The sequence below is a fragment of the Haliaeetus leucocephalus genome, unplaced genomic scaffold (assembly GCF_000737465.1).
Source record: "Haliaeetus leucocephalus isolate CR32 unplaced genomic scaffold, Haliaeetus_leucocephalus-4.0 Scaffold616, whole genome shotgun sequence".
Lineage (NCBI taxonomy): Eukaryota > Metazoa > Chordata > Aves > Accipitriformes > Accipitridae > Haliaeetus > Haliaeetus leucocephalus.
The window spans coordinates 497,059-517,836 of record NW_010973052.1 but is presented as its reverse complement, the minus strand read 5'-3'; the positions used below and the strand labels follow the sequence as shown (position 1 = coordinate 517,836).

At 38.4% G+C, this 20,778-nt stretch overlaps 1 protein-coding gene across 1 annotated transcript in view; it reads right to left on the bottom strand.

Moving 5' to 3' along the window:
- TRPC6 (transient receptor potential cation channel, subfamily C, member 6) overlaps positions 1–16,157 on the bottom strand; it is a 40,144-nt gene extending 23,987 nt beyond the window's left edge. The window contains exons 1-3 of the mRNA XM_010578199.1: positions 15,390–16,157; positions 7,313–7,498; positions 5,027–5,191 (exon numbers count right to left, since the gene is read on the bottom strand). Of these exons, the coding sequence (XP_010576501.1) occupies positions 5,027–5,191; positions 7,313–7,498; positions 15,390–16,076 (1,038 nt within the window). The 5' untranslated portion in view covers positions 16,077–16,157. The remainder of the gene's footprint in view (positions 1–5,026; positions 5,192–7,312; positions 7,499–15,389) is intronic.
- Positions 16,158–20,778: the final 4,621 nt, after the last annotated feature.

The window sequence follows — 20,778 nt, the reverse complement described above, 5'->3', positions numbered from 1 at the left end:
TATATTTCAGTAACACAGAGGAACAAATATTTGGATAAAGTTGTATACTATGACACCATGCTGACATTCACCTTTAAAAGTTTCTATTTATTTGCTATTTTCAGAGCGATACCCTATCAGTTTCACCATATTTTTAACTCAGTGTTTTGAAATGATTCTGTAATTATTTTGGGGCACCTATGTCTATTATAGGTAATCAAGAGAAAAATCTATTATAGTTGTTGAATTTCTTACATGATAGTCATCTTTATGAGGCAACAAAGAAAATGAGATTTTGACACTTACTAAAAGCATTAAATTATCACCAGAAGTGAATTATGACTAAAGAATTCTGTTTCCTGGCTGACATGATACTCAGTTTAGCACAGTTATTGTGCAGTTTTCCCAACTTATTTTCTTTTTTTAAAAAAGTGATGAGGCCTCAAGAGGTTATGTTTATAGTTCTGTAGTGTCTTAGTTTCCTTCCTGACTCCTTTAATAGAAATGTCCTCAACTTTGTCATGACTAAGAACAACTTTAAAATGGTTTAGTGCAACACTTAAAAAACCTAGAAGTTCCATACAAACTCACAGAAGGCTGAACTTTTAGCAATTATTTACTTTCTTTTTTAGAGTGCCTGTATTAATAGTAAAAAGCTTGTTCACTTAGTTGGCAGCTGCAGAAAAATACTTTTTTTTATTTTAGATGAAGACAGTATCTGTATCTGACAAAAATTCATTGGAAAGAATTGAAGCAAGTGTCACGGAGCTCAGCTGAAACATATAACTATCTGTGGTCTGGAAAAGGGAGGAGAAAACAGATAAGTTACTGGTATTCATATCTTTGCTATACTTGTTTCAATATCAGTCAGAATTTTGCTGTCCTTAGAGTCAGCTTTTACAGAAACATAGAATAAGAGGATGCAGCTGAGGATGTGATGGTAAGGTCTCAAATACAGATAACATTAAGAAAACTAGACAAATGTAAAAAGAAGATACTGTTAAAGGAACACTGTCAAGGTTAGCAGGCATGAAATTTGATCTTCTTTCTCCTTTACATTATTTTGCAAACCCATGCCATTCACTATGTTTCTCACTCAATAAAATTAATTTATCTTTTATTAAATAAAATATTCCATCAGCCTCATGAGATGAACTTCAACAACCAATTTTTTTGTGTGAACTACAAAAAGAACAGGTAATCACCATGGGGAAAGATTTTATTTCAAGCTAGGAAGGAACAGTCATAAACAACACACAATAAAGCAGAGCTGGAAAATTATAAAGTACCTTGACAGTGTCCTTTTAAATGCATTATTCTTGTGTTCACAAACGAAGATAGGTTAGGAGACAGATGCCAGAAAGTGACATAGCCAGAAAAGAAGAAAAAATACTGAAGGAGGTAATGTTAATATATCCCTTGATCAAAAACTATAAAATTTAAAAGACTGAACTCCTAGCACCACTCCCCCCCCCCCCTTCAAAAGAGACAGAAAAGTATTTTTTACATATATATATATATAGCAAAATCTCCCTGGAAGCAGGACTGACTACAGTTGAACTGATTACACAAATGCTGGAAGTTATTATTGCATTGCCATATAACAGTGATCCAATAAAATCTTGAAATGACAATTTTAAAATTCCAAATCTCTTTATGGAGAAGATATAGGTCAGAAAATACAAACCAGGGAAGGAAAGAATGACATGTAAAGACAAGGCCATAATCTTGCAAATTTGGACTTTTCTATAAGCTACAGTCCCTCCTTAATATACTTTCACTGTGCATTTTGACTTAATAAATTCCCTCCCATTGCACAGGCCAAGGACATGATCTTCTAAATGCTCTGAATCTTTCGTGATTTAAGTGGTTTTGCTTTTTGTTTGGGGTTTTCTCCTGGTTTCTGATCCTCTGTGCTATGGTCTTTAGTTTGCTAGAGTTTTGGAGAGTGTTTTGTAGGTTGGTTTGGGTTAGGACAAGATATACATGTATTTGTCCGTATATAGGGTCATCTGAAATGGCTGGGGACTGGAGTCAGTGATTCACATTATTCCTCCCTTGTGAATCTCCAGAAACAATCAGTATAGTAACATTATGGAGAATGGCATTGATAAAGAAATGATAAACTAGGACTCTGGGTATCATATCTATCACATAGGAGAAAAGGCCTGATAACAAAGAAGATATAACGCATATACATTTTTAGGAAGAACAATTCCTAGCTCCTCATATACTGGACATAATGTTCAATTTCTTTTCCTCTACCACAGTGTGCAAGAGGAATGTGTATAACCCTCAGAACATGCTTCTAGAAAACATGTAGGGACTTATCAAGTTACTCCTTTAGAAATGTCAACCTCAGGTGGCTGGGAACGGCAAACGAAGACTCAATTTCAAATTCAGATCCCCACATCTTGGCTGACTGAATTGCTTATGAATTCATAAAGCTAAAAATCTAAATTCTATTATTAATTAGAGCTGAACAGCACAGACATTAGAGATTCTTGGAGATAACTGAAAAAAGTTTTTACTCTTTCAAAATGTCATGTAATAAAATAGTATTCAAGAAGTTTGGGGTTAATTATGTCAGCAGTTACATTGAATTATCAATCAGAAATGCAGAGCAAACAGTTCACAAAACTTTAGAGTGTATCCATGTGGATTGCTGGCTGAAACTCAAATAAGAGGCAATCTTAATTCCTTTTGGCATCTGACGCTAGTGATTTCCTGCCAAATCAACAACTTTGTCCTTGTATTTCTGTGAAATTTCTTCCAGATCTGAAACTCTCAATTCAGTATCTGTGATCTAAGCTCAAATTAACTTTTTCCTAAAGAGGAAATTGGTCAGCTATATGGGTAACTGACTGAGATGTTGCAAACGTCATAAAGACATTTTTGCCTTTCTCAGAGCCTGTATTGGTTTTGCATGGCAAAGTTTTGGTAGCAGGGGAGCTACAGGGAGGGCCTCTGTGAGAAGCTGCTAGAAACTTCCCCTATGTCCAATACAGCCAATGCCAGCCAGCTCCAAGACGGACCTGATTCTGGCCAAGGCTGAGCCAATCAGCAACAGTGGTAGCACCTCTGGGATAACAGATTTGAGAAGGGGAAAAAGTTGCTGCAAAATTGGGCAACTTCAGCCGGAGAGAGGAGTGAGAACATGTGAGAGCACCAGCCCTGCAGCCCCCCAGGTCAGTGCAGAAGGAGGGGAGGAGATGCTCCAGGCGCCGGAGCAGAGATTCCCCTGCAGCCCGTGGGGAAGACCATGGTGAGGCAGGCTGTCCCCCTGCAGCCCAGGGAGGTCCACGGGGGACCAGATCTCCACCTGCAGCCCGGGGAGGACCCCACGCCGGAGCAGGGGGATGCCCAAAGAAGGCTGTGACCCATGGGAAGCCCACGCTGGAGCAGGCTCCTGGCAGGACCTGCGGCCCCGTGGAGAGAGAGAGGAGCCCACGCTGGAGCAGGTTTGCTGGCAGGACCTGTGACCCTGCGGGGGACCCACGCTGGAGCAGTCTGTGCCTGAAGGACTGCAGCCCGGGGAAGGGACCCACGCTGAAGCAGCTCATGAAGAACTGTAGCCCGTGGGAAGGACTCACGTTGGAGAAGTTCATGGAGAACTGTCTCCCATGGGAGGGACCCTACGCTGGAGCAGGAGAAGAGTGAGGAGTCCTGGCCCTGAGGAGGAAGGAGCGGCAGAGACAACATGTGATGAACTGACCCCAACCCCCACTCCCTGTCCCCCTGCAGTGCTTGGGGGGAGGAGGTAGAGAAAATCAGGAGTAAAGTAAAGCCTGGGCAGAAGGGGAGGGCAGGGGGGAGGGGGGGAAGTGTTTAAAGATTTGGGTTTATTTCTAAGTATCCTACTCTATTTGATTGGTAATAAATTGAACTAATTTCCCCAAGTCGAGTCTGTTTTGCCCATGATTGGTGAGTGATGTCTTCATGTCCTTAACTCAACCCACGAGCCTTTCATTATATTTTCTCTCCCCTGTCCAGCTGAGGAGGGGAGTGATAGAGCAGCTTTGGTGGGCACCTGGCATCTAGCCAGGGTCAACCCACCACAGAGCCATGGCATGAGAATATAAAGAAATGTGTCAGAATAACTCCACTGCAAGCTGTTATTTTCACCACATATACCATGAGTATTTTCTCTCTCTTCTGTCACTGTACCCTATAGGGCCAAACCTGGAAAAAGAATGGGTACTTTGTCTTGGTAGGAGGAGAAGAGATTTATAAAATTCCATCAATTTATACATAGAATGGACTCTGTTGATACAAAAACATTCTATATTGAAGCCATCCTATCCTGAAATTAAACAGTGAACATTTTTGTCTCCAAAAAACAGAAGAACCAAATTTTGAAGTATGAGTGAAGCACAAGGTAAGAAATGGCAACTGGTCAAAATGGTGGATTAGATTTTACATTTGCAGAATATAATGAAATAGAAAGTATCCAACATATAAATCACATGATGAGACAATTAAATAGTGACAGAGGAAGTGAAACCTTAAAGGATGTTTTCCCTTGAACCTTGACAATAATATCTACTCTGAAATAGCTTTTTTAGAATGTACAATGGTTCAAAATTACTTTAAGATCCAATAAATCATTGAAAAAAGAAAATGACAAATAGATAAATCACTGCTATAGCTGAAAACCAATTACTGAAGTATATTGAATCTCAAGGCGTGTTTTAAGACAAAAGTATTCATAAAAATCCTAGTCACTATACAGAAAAGTGAAAATTATATAACTGTTTTTTATTGTCCAGACTGAAAGAAATGAAAAATATGGCAAAACAAAAAAGGCCCACCTTTCTCCTCTCAGAGAACAATAAAAAAAACCCACAAAGAGCTCAGTCCTCTCTTTCAACCTTCCTCTTCCCCTTGAATCATTGTATGTGCACAGAATTTGACCTGCTAAAATCATGGATGTATTATCTAAGCATGTCAGTAATTTATACTCATGCTTCACCTTTGCCAGACAGGAATCTACATACAGATGATACGTGAGTTAATAAAATGCCATTACAAGATTTCACAGACTGACCTTACTGCAAGGAGCAATCCAGTAAGCCATTGAAAGGAATGGCAGTCCTACCGCAACAGCAAGAACAACCAGAAACTTCACTGCCATGGTCTGCTGCCGTAAACCTGACAAATTCTCATACCATATTGAGAGAAGTTGTTGCTGGCAGTTTGGGTGTGCTACAAACTGTAACAAAAAGAAGCACAAAAATAATACTGCTATGAGAATATCTTTTATTAAAATAACAGCTATATGAAGCGCATTAAGAACGTTGGAATAGCAACAACTCAGCTTATATTCAAAGGAGCATTAACAAGGATATAAGAAAAAGTTTTTTGATGAGCAAAGTCTCCGAGCATGCAGGCATGTTGCTATCAGCAACAATAAATCCTTTAGTTTAAAAAACTATCATTTTACTGACACTGTGTTCCATCACAAAGTATTAATTTCCACCTAAGGGTAATTAAACATAAACTTTATCTGGGCAAACTCTACTTGTTTCTGACATTTATAATTTTCAAGTTACTACTTCAGAAATTCCAAAACTTTAAGTCTTTCTGTTCTGCAAAGGATGCTAGTCTTTAGTTATGAAAGAAAGAATACGCCATATTTTTGCGTGCTAACATGGAAAATGCCATTTTTTTCAGCTGGCATAAGAAAACAGCTGTCACTTTTGCAGAAAATCAGCTAAGGACTATTTATAACTAGGTTCTGGAATCTCTTGGACAAACTCTGCAAAACCAAGAAGTTTAGCCCATAACCCTCTTTTCTGTCAAAACCTCTGGAGAGTATAAGAAGCATCTTACAAAGGTAGATAATAATTAACAGTGGATTCTTGTGCACTGTCAATTTTTAAGTCTAGACCTGGAAATACAATTAAAAATTTAACTGAATCTAGTATTTTTTTTCTAGAATAGTTCTCTATATTTAAAGCATGACTGGCTGAAGGTGCAAGAAATGTCTTTATTCAGGCAAGAGAAAGTGTTGAAGGAAGTTCACATCGAAGGAAGGATTAAGACTCAAATACTATGAAGGACAAGGTCAATGTGATATCTTCTCTTCAAAAGTTGATTCAGTTCTCTTTAGTGACTGTAGCTTGCCAAGTGTTTTGCACGTTTCTGTTTGTATGCTGGAAGGTGCTCTTCAGTCAAAACGGTTTTCTTCTCTTCCCTTCATGAACACATAAATACTCCTCACATATAAATGTTTTAGGTGTCCCCCAGAGATGTGAACTCAATTTTTTGAAAAAATCTGCAAATCTTCCCTGATAAATTAGGTATGTATATTCAATCCATACTGGATTTTTAAGAGTCCTGATTCCCTATCTTTTTTTTTTTTTGGCTAAAATAAGATATTTTTTATTTTCACAGTGTTCATCTGATCCATTTCATGATGTAGGAAAAGTTTTATCAAAGGTCTTGCTGCTCTGTCAGGAGATAGCTCTACTTTAGGCTAACCTGCCTTTGAAGTATATTCCTGAGCTGTATCTTCTTCATCTTCGGTTGTACAAACTTCATCACACAAATAATTTCTCCCTGGTTCACGCACATGTCACCTAGAACTTGGAAACCTATATTATCCGAGAGAAGTTTTCTGGGTGATTCAAAGGTCTTGGTGCAGCTACTAACTCAGCTGGTTTCAATGAGCTCTTTTCAGATGCAGACCAGAGTATTAAACTGACAGTAGAAATGAAAGTAAGCCAAAGAAGGGATGATATCTTCTGTATTCGACACTGGCTGGAGCCTGCTGTTCTTCAGAAGTGAGAACCACAGTACTATTACTCCTAGATTGTGTCTCTGATCCTCTAGACAGACAAATACATGTTTTCTGAGAGGTATGCAGTTTCACTGAGTTTTCTCAACCTTCTGAATAAGACACAACAGCTTGACAAAAATGTGTATCAATATTTGTTATCATGCAGTGCGCAGGACTGCTGTGCAATGCTCTGGTTTTTATTAAATCTTACACTTCTCCAGGCTGCAGAAGTAGTGCAAATTTCTTCCATCTTTTTTTTAAAAATAGATTAAAACTAAAACCAAGTAAATATCTACAAATTTTGCATATAGGTACACTTTTTTTTAGAGCCATTTACTCTCATACTCACTATGACCAGTATCCACCCTGAGTATCTGCTTCTTGTTTGTATGGCAAGCTATCTGGGGCAAGGATTCTTTTGTTTGTAAAATACACTGTGCAGAAGGGCCCAAATGTTCATTTAAGTGTCACAGGCTACCAAAACATAAACATTTAAAAATAGCACAATTTAATACCACTATCATGACACGTCTGATCAACATAATTGCTTACTTTTTTAACTTCATACTTAATGGCGAGTTTTAAGCGGCTAAGGCTGGGGCGACCATGTTCTCCATTGTTATGGCTCATCTCTATATCACCATTCAAAATAGCTTCCACTTCTTCTGTATTTCTGCACAAATCAAGGAGTCCAACTACAAAATCCTTGCATTGCATAGACAATTTCTTGTAATCATTCTAGAAAAGAAAAGAAGAAAGAACACAACTTGCTGTTTAGACTTAACACAGGAGAAATAGTTCTACATCCCAGCTACACATCTGTAGGCATCAATAGTGTGTTTGCATCTTGTTATGTTTTTTTCTGGTAGATTAACAGCACTTTGTTATCAGGCATCTACTTCCCCTGAATGTTCAAACAGTAGGATTCATCTCACCTTGGTTACCTTGGACATCTACATTATCAATTTTTACACCTGAGTAACTTCTCTAGACTTGCTTTAGAGCCAATTGAAAGTAAAAACCCACTTTCAGAAATACTGTATGACATATTTTAATGACTATTTCAAGTTGAGATGAATAGCACAGGGAAAATTTTTCCATTCCCTGACTGTCACAGAAGTCTAGATAACTAGCTCAGATGTAGACAGTCACACTGTAGAGATCTCAATTAGACGAGTATCCTACAGAGAACACATCTAAACAACTTCCCAACTTTCTTGAGAATTACATAAATATATTGAATTTTCTTAGGCCTTGAATTACTCTTGTAAATCTTATCTTTCTCATTTTCAAACATCTCTTTTAGCTTGAAAACACAAGATTTGATTGCTGTTTTCCAGCAACAGCGTCAGCAGTGCTACAGATGGCATGGTGATACCACAACTCTAACTTAAACTCAGTGCTCTCTAGCTCAAATATCTCAGGACAGACTTCACCATGTGAGCCAAAATGTTGATCTACAACTGCAGGTTCAGTTGCTTATTGCTTTAACTACCAAATATTCTTCTCAGTCACTGTTTTCCAAAAGGCGTAAGTCAAAACAGAAAAAGATTTTTTGATCATTGCAATTCACAGTTAGTTAAGCACTCCTTACTTGCAGCTGTGTTTGGGTCATAAAAGATGAATATAGCTACACCGATAGGGAGTTAGATGGATATAGATATAGATGTATACCTAAAGCTAAAAAATGTGTACAGATATATTGCCCCTGGCCTAGATCTTACAAGAGATTTACTCATACGTGTGTCATAAAATTCTGGTATTTTTGTGATCTCTGCTAACTTTAATGTCTTAAAAAGATGAAATGACTGTAGAACTTTCCCCAAACAAAAGAATGAAAAAAACTTCAACCACCCCACACCATACAGGACTGCTCAAGAAGTCTCTATTTCATGTTCAAAGTAACCGTCTATGAATGCTTTTATTACAGTGACACATTTCCCCCTCTTCTAGTCTGTTCTTCATAGCATTCCTCCTTCTCCCACTCTTAGTCTCTGTTTAGTCCCTTCTTTTTAATTACTTTCTTCATACTAACTGCCATCTAATGTACACCCTGGAAGAGAAACTGTTATTTTGATTATACAGAATACCCTAATTTATTTGCCAAGGGTGTACTTCATCCATGTTTGTGCTTTATTACCCACAATACCACAATACCAGTTTATTACTTGGATATATTAAGGGATTGCATCCAAATTTTACATTTCACTTTACTTAGATGGATGCAAACATTCATGGACAAATAGTTATAGACACTATTGTATGTCTACATAAAACTGCTAGTGATTTATTTTTTTAATAATGTAACATAAGCAAGATAGCTCAGATCTGTTATAAAAGAGAAAGGAACTTTAGTGTCATTTCTCTACAAAGACAACAGAAGCTAAATACCAAAACTAACCATTTCAGGACATGCTGTATAATTTATTATTGTATTATTTATTTTCCCTCTCTTCAGAAGAATAACAAGAGAGATTAACCAAAATCCTGACTTCTTGGTACTACAGAAAGACAGTTTTTGAGAGTAATACATCACCTTCTGTTTGGCTTTCATTTTTGTAGCAGCAGCTAAGACAAGATTCAGTATTCAATCATTTTAACACATAAATGTCCTCTTCAAAATGAAAAGTAGCCATTTGAGTTTCACAGACAAAGGAAAATCAGTCACCCTATGCACCCTTGTACAATTAGGTACCACGAGCTGTTCCAAACTGATATCTGATCCTTGAACATCAAATGAAAAAAGGAGTAATTTTCAACAAATTTAGGAACAAAATATTTTGGCCTTCAAAAATAACTATTACAAAATATTGTTATATATTTGTAATATATTGGTATGTGCATATTTTCTGGTAGCAGATACATATATACATGCATACTCACACACACTCTTCATCAGTATTTTCCAGCTCTGGTGACTGAGACATGACATGGGTTTTCAAAACAGTATGTGAGGAGACCATTACTCCATGGTGGAGTCCAATGCCTTTGGGTAGTCTCAAAATAAAAGTCATACATGATAATTTATTCTAATGAAGAATATGATTTTTTTCTGAGTGTAGTCCTATTTACCAGAACAAATACTGAATGAGCACTTTTTAAATAGCCAGATACCCCCATTCATGCTTTGCAGAATTATCCCTTCTGAATTTAGGTTTATACATGGTATCACAGTATATATTAGCACCCAGTAAATTAATCCATAAACTCCATCAGTTTATTTTCTCATTTGCAAATGCAATAAACCAGCTTCCCCTCCTGTGAAATACTGCCACAGCTGTGATCAGTGGTGGTTCCTGAACTGGAATGTCCTCAGCAGTCAGGTTACAGCAAATGAGCTTTGGGGAATTGAGCGGTGCCCAGCATCACCACCTCCGCCCCAGCCGCAGCACAGGATGGTAGTAACACAGCAGAGTGAGCTGAAGGCAACACACATCCCTCCTCCAGTTCAGTTTGCTGTCTTGAGATGTATTCCCTTATGAAGAATTTATCCTTTCAGGGAAGGTTATGGAAGACAGATGGGGTGATAATGTCTTAAACTCCTACGTGAAGATTTGTCAGGGTCTGAACACAGGGCAGGTAGCTCTAGTCACACAACTTTGTTTCTGAGAAATCAGGTGTGTTAACTTGCAGAGACTACTGCACGGGCTGCCTTTTGTCCCTTGTCTCCTTGGTCCACTTAAATGTGTAGTGACAGCGAAAATGATCAGTAGACTCTTCTCATGTCTCAGTGTCTCTCTGTCACACATGCACAGAAAGTTCCCCCTCCCCCAGAGTCTCACAAGTCTCTTGTCACTAATGTGAGCCAAGGGAACATGGTAATTTGTTTGACTTATTTTTGAAAATGGCCAAAGGCACACGGATAACTCCATGAGTTCTCCTTTACTGCAAATTGTAAACTTAATGAATTAAAAAAGCAGTCCTGGGAGACTTGGGAAGGTAGTTAGCAATTAAATTACAGTTGGAGGCTCTAAAAAGAATCAGCCCTTAATTCTGAAATAAAGCATGCTTGTGCTTTATTTGACACGTGACATTGGTTCAGGGCTCCTCAGCAGTTTAGGAAAAAACCAGTTTTGCTAAAATTTGCCACACCAAGGATGATGGGGCAGCACTGGCTGCTCCCACGCTGCACATGGAGGGTGATGATTTGGGGTGAGCTCTGGGGGGGGTGAGGAAGCAGGGGGACAAGATGCTGGTGGCAGAGGAATGACAGGAGGGGTAGGGGTGACAGTGGCTGCTGCTGAGAGGGGTCACCTGCCCTTTCTGGTAGGAGCAGCCACAGACTGTCTTGGCGTCCCAGGTAGGGGAGCAAGCAGGCCACGGTCACTCTGAACACCTCAGCTGACTACGATTTGCCTTACCTCTGACCGTGTAAGCAGGAGAGCATGGCCAGGAGAGCAGGACAGCATCACCACAGCCGTTTCTCCCAGAAGAAAGGGGCCTTCTCCCGGCAGGCTCCTGTGACCAGCACAGGCTCCTGCTGTCCCCCAGACTGTGCCCGGGATGAAAATGCTCTCAGGACGGAGGCTGGCGCCGAACCCCACAGACGAGAGGGAGCAGTGCTCCAGACCGCATCCCGGCCCTGCTTCGGGAACCACAGAGGCCAAGGCCAGAAACACAGGTACTGCTATACGAGGACTTCGGATTTCAAAGTGCCTTGTGAATGTAAGTGGGACCTAAATGTTCGATTTAGGCATCTTAGTAGGTAGGTAAACACATAATTCCCCTTACAAAGGTGGCTCTTACTCCTTCAGTGCCTCAGCTCTTCTTCTCTAAAAGGTGGTGTTACCTTTTCTTTAAGAGAGCTGACAATAGCCGTAATGAAGACTGGGATCTGATTTCTGTAATGGGGATTGTGTAAATGAAAACAAACAGAAAATCAGACTTTGAGGTGATAAATTGAATTTTGCTTCTCATCAGAAAAGCAAACTCAGATGACCTTATTAGGGGTATTAATTTACAGCAAACAGTAACATACCTATGTTTAATTTAAAAATACATTTTCCACTCCATCCCATTAAACAATAAACCAGTCTGTTGCCATTATAGCTGCAATGGACTTTGTACTAAATGAAAATCGGATCCATTTTGAACAGCACTGGGCCACAGCTGTCCCTCTCAAAACTCCAGGCCACATCTCTGCAGGACAACATTTGTCAGATATCATCTACATCCTTAGGGACATAGTAGAGATATTAGCTCTAAGGTTGGCAAACAATTTAGATGACAGAAAATATGAGCACAATCCCCCAAAATAAAAATATTATATATATAAAACCTTGTAAAGCTGCACACGTAGCCATGTCATAAAAAGCTAAATTAAATGGCATTCAGAAAATCCTGAAGATCTCAGAATTACTCAGGAAGTCTGAATTAGCTGTTTGCTTGGTACAGAAATATTGCTACACTGTGCTTGACACATCTGTCCAGTTAGTCTTCCTTCAGAAGTCATCTACCTTTTTCTGATTTTACTCCTAATAAAGAATGATCCTCCAAAACACTTGTAAAAACAATACCTTAACCAAATACAACAGGCATGTAATGCTAGATGATACCACTACAGAGGTTTGAAGCAAAGAAAGGAGTTTACTCCAGAGGATGGTGGTTTCTGCTGATTATGGCGTTTCCTATTGTGTGTGAATCGTGTTATCTCTAACATTAACTGATGGTGTAAGACAGGAGAGAGAAGTAATTTATAAGATAGTCATGAAACAACTAGCATCACATTTGAGGATTAACCCCTTCCATTGCCTCTGAGGAAGACCTGGGAATTATCTGTGGTGTTGGAGGCATCCACTAGGGAGCTCCCCTGCAACAATACCCTGTCAGCATTATAAAATAGGTGACTTAAAATAGTGTATTACCAGAAAGTTCAATTTTCATTTAGGTAAGGTTTGAAATACTTTAAACAGCTCAGGCAAACCCTAGGTGGAGCTAAAGCTTTGTCATGTCCAGCTAATCTATGTGCTAAAAATATACTTTTTTTGATTACACTAACATGTGTAACACATTTTTATGAAAACCACATTTTTATGCAGGGACTATACCATCCGGATAATTGTAGCAAACTCCTGAAATAAAGGGAGGGCAACAATTTTTAGATAAATTGCTGCAAGTAGGGATATGAGCTTGCAGGAGCATAAACAAGCCCAGACTCAGTAAAGATGACAGTGTCCATTTCCTGCAACTTGTACACACAACCTTTGTACTGCATGCACTGAACCTAAGCCTGGTACTTCTCAGTCAAGCCCCCAGCCGCTCTAGATATGGTAAATGTTATCATTTATCAATAGTGTAAATGTTAACTCTCGTCAATGCACGTATAAATGTACTCCATGGTCTTTAATATTTATCCAGAATGACCACATGATTTTAGTACCTACAAAAACATTCCCCAAAGACCTTATGTTGCCAACTGCCTGCTCCTGGTGTAACCTTAAATTAAGGGAGAGTTAAATTTCCGTGTTGCCTTGTGCTCCTGATCCTCATTGCTCCTATTCACCTTCACTCTAAAGATTATGTACGTCCCCAGCAAACCTTGGCTGATTAACACTCAGCAACACAGAGCTGCTCTGTCTCTTGTCTAGCCTCCTGTTTCTGCTGCGGGACAGTATCTCAAAATCTCTGTTGCAATTCTTTATACAACACTACACTAGAAGTGGAGCTCTAATTTTAGAGAAGGCACAGAGACAAAAGAGAAACGAAAAAAACGTAAGTCACTCAGAGATGAGCCAGGTCACGCCGAGAAAGGATCTCCTCACAGCACTTCAGGGGAAGCTGCAGAAGCTTGCTCTCTGAACCAGCCCACCTTTCCTCACCCGTGTGTTCCATTCCCTGCCCGGCGGCAGCAGGGGCAAATGCTGCGCTCCCAGTTCATCTCACCGGTTGCGTACTGCAGCATACATTTGAAGGACACTTCTTGCTGACTGTTCCAGATGATGATTTTATTTATCTTTATAATAATCTTAGCTTGTGTCGCTCCAACTGCGGTAAACGGAGCTATGCAGTCCCTACAAATGAGACGTGCTATTTATCTCAACATAGCCGTGAACTTAACAGGCTGCATTTATGGTGTATGAAAAATGTTTTTCTGTTCTGTTCTAAATTTACTCCCCTTTAAGTTAATCAAGTGCTTTTGTTCACATCTTCAGCAGCTGCTAAAGAGAAAGAAACAAGAGTATGTGGTTAAAATACTCTTCTCTGAACTGTACATGAAAGCAGTGGATGAAATATCAGATTTCTGCTAGGGACTTCATGGGGCAGACATTCATTCTCTGCATTAAGCTGAAATGCTCTTCCCAACATTTTGTCTTATTGATACAAAATAAAATTTCTCCTCTGCTCCTATTCCAGCTGTTTAGCTGCTGTTTTTAAGATCCCCTTACACATTCCTCCTCCTTCTTTTCCCTCTCCAAGAAATATTTCAGCTTCTTTCAACAGACTGGTGCCACAAAGATACACCTATAAGCACTAGTCAGGAGTAATTCATTCAGAATTGCAGCATGTCAGCTCAGGTTGGCTGAGCAGAAACAGGTTCATGGCCTTGCGAACTGTGTCACTGCTAAGAAGATTAACATTAAATATTGATCATGGCAACTTCAAACTCTTCCTAACACAATGTTGGAAATTATTCTATTACTGCTTTGGAAGGGGTTTGATCTCCTGCTAGTGAACTCTACATATCTTGCTCTGTCACAGTAGTTATCATATAGTAGCATCTGCTTTCAACAGGGTCCCATAAAGTAAACCCAGTCCAAAGGATTTTAGCCAATCTAAGTCATAATTAATACTGCCAATGTTTGCACAAGGCCTGACTTTGCATTTACTCAGAGCAGAAAGCTTACATTCTTACTGTCTTAAGACAAATAAACTGTGGTAAATGTTTTTGTAGGTTGTGCACCATTGTATCTACAAAAAACCCCCAAACCCAAAGAACACTCATGCTTGAAGGATCTAAGGGCCCTTGAATCTCGGGGTCTCAACTATTAAGTTTTTTTTCAAAATCATGCATTTGTGAAACATTAAAAATTCTATATAACACTGACAAACTCTTTAACTTCACAGAGTTCACATACAACTAAGTACAAATAAGTAAAAAAGAGGAACAGGTGAGTAGAAATACCAGACAAAAGCAGTACATTAAAAAAGAAAAAGAAGGACATTATTTAGAGTCCTTTTTGTGAATAAATGCAGAACATTACCAGGAGTGAGAAAGCTTTCAGTCCAACAACGAGAAAATAATGAGAATGCATGAGGGTTTAATAGAATCCTGCAATTTGTCTTGCGTAAGTGACCAAACTGTATCACTTTAGTCTCCTCTTTCCCCTGTCCTAAGCCAGCTTCACCCGTGGGTTTGAAGGGCCTTCTTTACTATCCTGTCTGATAGAAAGTGGAAAACGAGTTCACTGCCACATTCTACATAAGCAGTGTGAATTACAATCAGCACACAGCAATAAGACATTCCCAAAGATTTAAAGTTTCCATTAATTAAACAATTACATATTTTCCCATGTTATCCTGCTGATTTATGAAGAAGATGCTGATCTCTTACTGCTCAAGGAATGGGAGAAAGACCTTTGCTTGAACTTTGCAATTCTGTGTCTGTCAGAATCAGTATCCCTCTACTCACCTTAAACTCTTTTTCAATGTTGGCAAGCACAGCCAGCTCATTGCTGAGCTCTAAGGCAGTCATTACAGGGTCCTCACTGGACAAAGACAGATAAGCAGGGCTGGCCAGACCTTTGTAGGCATTGATTCTGGATCTAGAATGGCTGAAAGAGTCATGCTTTTGTTTCTGATTGCATTCACTGCACTTGCAGAAATAGTCATGTGGCCTATCGATCCGAGCTCCTTTTCTCAGCAGAGTGTGGACAATCTCATACTCATGGCAGTGAGCGGCCAGAATGATCGGTGTAACATCATGGGAAAAACGTGTGCCATCTTCATCGTATGCGTAGAAGTCATCGTGCTGGAGCTCTGACTGGCTAGGACTCAATGCAAGCCTCTTGCCTTCAGCAAATGCGGGATGGTTTAGGATGGCTTCCACTATCCGAACGTAACCTTTGCTAATAGCCAAAAGCAAGGCATCCCCAACCCGAGACAGGTTCTCCCTCTTCAGCAGAAGTTCTGTGATCTCCAGGTGCTCATTGGCAACTGCCAGCTGCAAGGCATTCTGCCCCATATAGTCCACACAGTTCACATTGAGCGAGGGACATTCTTCCAGCATTTTGCGAATCACTGGAATATTTCCATATTCTGCTGCATCCAAAAAGCGCTCCTCCTCAAGAGAAAGGCTTGTTGAGTGGTCATTAAACATATATGCTGGCCCTCGACTGGCCTGCCTCCTCCCCTTCTCCCGGAGAATGGTCTGTCGTCGTAGCGCTAGTCTATTCTCGTTGCCTCGGCTGTGTGGAAGTAGAGAAATTATTAGTTCTGTTTTATGCAAGGGCATACGCATTTTACATAATAATTAATAAAAATATTTTAATCATTTTTCTGCTGCATATTTTTAATGCACCAGGGAGACCCAAAACCCTGACGTTGATGCATTTTGTAATCACTGTACCTACACAGCCCTGGAATCAGTAGCCAGCTACACTTTATTTCAACATGAAGAAAAAGCCCTAGTCAATCATCATTTAAGACTACACTTTTTTCCCTATTTTGTCTTTCACTGCTTTTGCATAATTTTTAGTGAAGTTGGATTGTAATTCATGTTACGTTGGTAGCATAACAGTTTTAAAGGTAAGGTTCTTTCTCAGCTTTACACAGACACCCCCTCTCTGCTTTTCCAGCACTCTTCTATCCAAATTTCTCATCATCATTTGGTATCCCACACATCCCTCTGATATGTATGATCACTTCATGAAAAAAGTGCTTCTTATTTTAATCTAGAAAAGAAGAAAGCATTATAACATTTTTACATGCTAAGATTTCACTTTCTGCTTACAAGAACATGTCCAACATTCAGCTAAGTTTGAAAACTACTTCAAGAGTGAAACCACATTTCCTCTGGATGAATGTCCTCCTGACACCTTTGCTAGATCTAGCAGATATTTTGAAGGCCTTCACTGGAACAGCTGGGTATCAAAAAAAAGAACATCAGATCTCCAGTTCATTGTTTAAATATATATTTTAAATACAAAGATGACCTGGAGAATACTGATGACATGCAATGACTGCCTCAGTCCAGAGACAGCTGGTATCAACAGCACAAGGGAGTGAGAATAGCCCACAGCTGCTCAGCTGGTAGGAGGAGTCCCAGTGACACCACATGAGCCTAGGTGCCCTCAGGTGGCCCTTCTGAAAGCCACCATCCCCTCAGAATGCCATTCATCCAAAGCTCTTTACTTGGTCTATCTTGGTGCTAAGTCACAGCTCAGAGTGAAGACAAGTCATGGCGTGAAAGGAGTCAGCAGTCATGGGATGAGGGACGAGGGATTGCACAGGACAGCAGGGCACACAAACACGGGAACGGTCTAAATTCCCTTCTGCCTCAGAAAAGCAGGCAGGCTGACTTCACTTGCTCTTATTATTCTTACCCCCATCACTACTTCAGCAATTATCTAACTTACATTCTGGATCTGGTTTTCTCCTCTTCACCCTGCTGATGTTTTTCTGACATCTATAATTGAATGCTCAGTCATAAAGTGAACCTGAACAAGATAAAAGCATATCGACTACACTGTACAACATCCATTACTCCCCATCTCCACCATCCTTTTCATTACTACAGTTCATAACCTTGATATCCTATTTATTCCTCCACTCAGTGGCTTGCCAACAAAACCTGCTGATTCTTGCTTCATGATAGCGCTGAAATGTTGTCCATTCTTCTACTTCTACTACTGAAACCCTTAGCCATTCCTCACCTCTCATATTAATGAATTACCTCATTGATAATTATTAATTATTAAAATATAAATTGAACCATATCAAAGCTAAGTTAGCTGAGGGATGTTACAAAATATGCTACGTGCTCTTTAACAAGAAGAAAATCTAATTCTTTACTCTATTATTTCAGTCAACTAAGATTCCAATCCTCAATAGAAAATCAATTGCAAATAATTTTATCTCCTAGAATTACTCTGCTAAACTACATAATATTTACTACAACTTCATATTTTTTTCTTTTTGAATGGTAGCTTAATGATTCTTTACATACATATCCTCAAATACACTTCACTATTTTCAGTATTTCCCACAAAATAATAACGATGAGCAATATTTTACTCATTAAATACTAATGAATATGAATTTAAGTATTTAAATGACAGTAAAAAAATCAGTCCTTTATGACTCAAAATGTCTTCACAAAGAGTAACATTACAAGATACTAATTCTTCTAGATTGTTTACATTTAACTTTAGTGTAAATTTCCTTTTTGTCCTTTGCCTTCTCAGTTCCAGAGATACAGTCCTCTTCGGCGTTGGAAATGCTTCAAATTGCCAAAGTCTTAAATCTAGAAGGACAATTTTTTTGCAAGATAATCACAGGTATGTAATGTGGAATAATAAAAATTGACAACTGTAACATCGTTCAATATGCAGACAGTACTAATACCATGCTACAATGGCAAGTTTACAGCCTTAGTTTGGACTATGTCTATCATTTCATTATATGGAATAAAGTTAGATTCCATCCTCCTCTCCTCCTCAAGGTCTCTACAAAGGTTGTCTCAGTTACCGTGGGTTCAAACCATATGAGAGAGTGTGGATATATGCTAATGTCTTAGAGTTGAATATGCTATATGGCTGGGTGAAATTTTTCCATGCATATTTCCAGATATTTTAAAATTAAAAAAAATTACATTTGTTGAAAACCGAGCCTTTGGAGAGGTTTCAAAAAACCATGAAAACTGGAAGAATGAAAATGTTACCGGCATTAGTGACAATATTGGTGCCAAAACCTGAATTTCACTAAACAGAAGACAGTCTTTTGATGTATCTACAAATGTTTTACCGTAAATGCATGTACTAAATTGGAACAGGGATGAAATGATAGAAAGGGGATATCACAGCAGAGAAAGCAAATGCCAGACTCTCCAGTTTTGAAAGTCATACCTTAAAGGACTGTAATCTGGTTCTGAAAAGCTTCTTCAAACATGGAATATGAGATTGTATTGGTAAGGTGAAAATCAGGTGGGAGACAGGAAAGAGAAGGAAGTTAAAGACAACATGAGAGGGGGAAATGAGAAAGAAAAGAATGTAAGGGAAATTTTAAAACCTGCTGAGTTTTAAGATTTATGCCCTGAAAAACTCTTAAGAGATGACCATAGCAAGACCATAGGGAGACAAGTTCCCTAATTTCCACAACAGAGGTAGTTCTCAAAAAATAAAGGACTCAAATACCCCAATTAAGTTAATCCTACAGTCAAGGGTTTTAATCAGGCTACATTTATAGCTTCCTGGGGAAAAAAAAAAAAAAGGCTCAGTGTAATAATCATAAAATTTTGAGAAAAAATGTTTAGTTGATTCTGATCAACTGATCAGAACTGGTTTTCATTCACCATTGCCTTTGTATATCCAAATCGTGCAATGCTTGGAAAAAAATACAATTTTATAGTGAAATGAACTAGAGCTAAGGTAAAAACAAACAGTACATAGTATAGTTATCTGTCTTGTATATGTATGCTTCTAACAAATTTAATTAAACATGGTTTGCTTTTAGAGCTTAACTGATAAAAATTAAAGTTTCTCTAATGTAAAAGAACAAATGTATAAAAAATGGATACAAAAACTTTGTACTGTTTTTAAGACTTTCTACAAATGTGACGTCATGGGAGTTCAGTGAATTGTGAATTGCTACTCTTTCTTAGTAAATATTTAAAAAACAAGTATATTTGTGTTGGACAGTTGTCAGTAAGATATAGAAAAGTTGTTTTAATGATTCTTTTCTTCTCCTGAACTTTTAATGAATGATCATATTGTTTCTTTGACGCATACTGCTTTGCACTTTTTCTATTCTGTAGTTGAGTGTATAAATGCAAGAAGCTAGTAAAATCATCATAGGAGGCAGCCCTAAACAAGTAGGAAGAATAAAGCATGATTTGGTCAAAAAGAGCATTTGCAGATGAAATATAGATAAGAAGGGTGACATTTAAAAATTATTACTTTAAAAAGGAATACTTTTGAGGTGGTTTTTCAGTTTAGAAAAATATAGCAAGCTTACATGATTCAACACATCTATACAGGAAAAGTAGGATAAATATAAAATAAAAAGCATATAGCTTTTTTTTTGAGCTACACTTCCACAGTTCATAGGATTTCTATTTATTACTAATAAAAAAGTTTCTTTTCAAAATTAATTTACACATAAAACTAAAGATTGCCTTGCTGGCATTTAAATATTGTTGTTTGAAAGAAGACATGTTTTTCTACTAATGATTTGGAAAAACTATTTATTACAAAATACCAAATAATTAAATGAATTATTATATGTAATAGTTATATGTAGATATAGTTGTGTTTGCATCATTTAGATTGCTTTGATATTATATAGTTAACCTCTTATTTGACTTATATTTGACTTGCATTTCATTTTCCTACTTCTTTCACAGTATGAGTAATAATGCTGTTTGGATTCCACAGGGCTAAGCAAGTTGGCGTAGCAAAAGAGGAAAGCATCCACCTCTATCTGAGAAGCCACTGTGCAATTTAGCTCTTGACTTGAATAAACTGTTACAATCAGGTTTTTTTGGAGTTGGTCAGTTTCTCTTTAAATTTTTTTGTCTCAAATGTAACCACTATCACACTAATAAAATGCAAGTTTCATTGTTCAAATGAATGGTACTTCTTTTCAGTGTTTGCTATGGAGTCAGACAACTCCAGCTGAAATGCAATAGCAGGACATGTTCTACAGCAGGTTAACCACGTTACGTAAGTTCAAGTTCCCAGTCCAATTAATGAAATTAAACTAAAAAATTCTATTATATCCTGATCAGTTCTGAAGCTATGCAGTATTAAGCCCCGTCCATAGTTCTTTGCTCTGTTCAATAAAAGCCATCACAGGCGCTAATA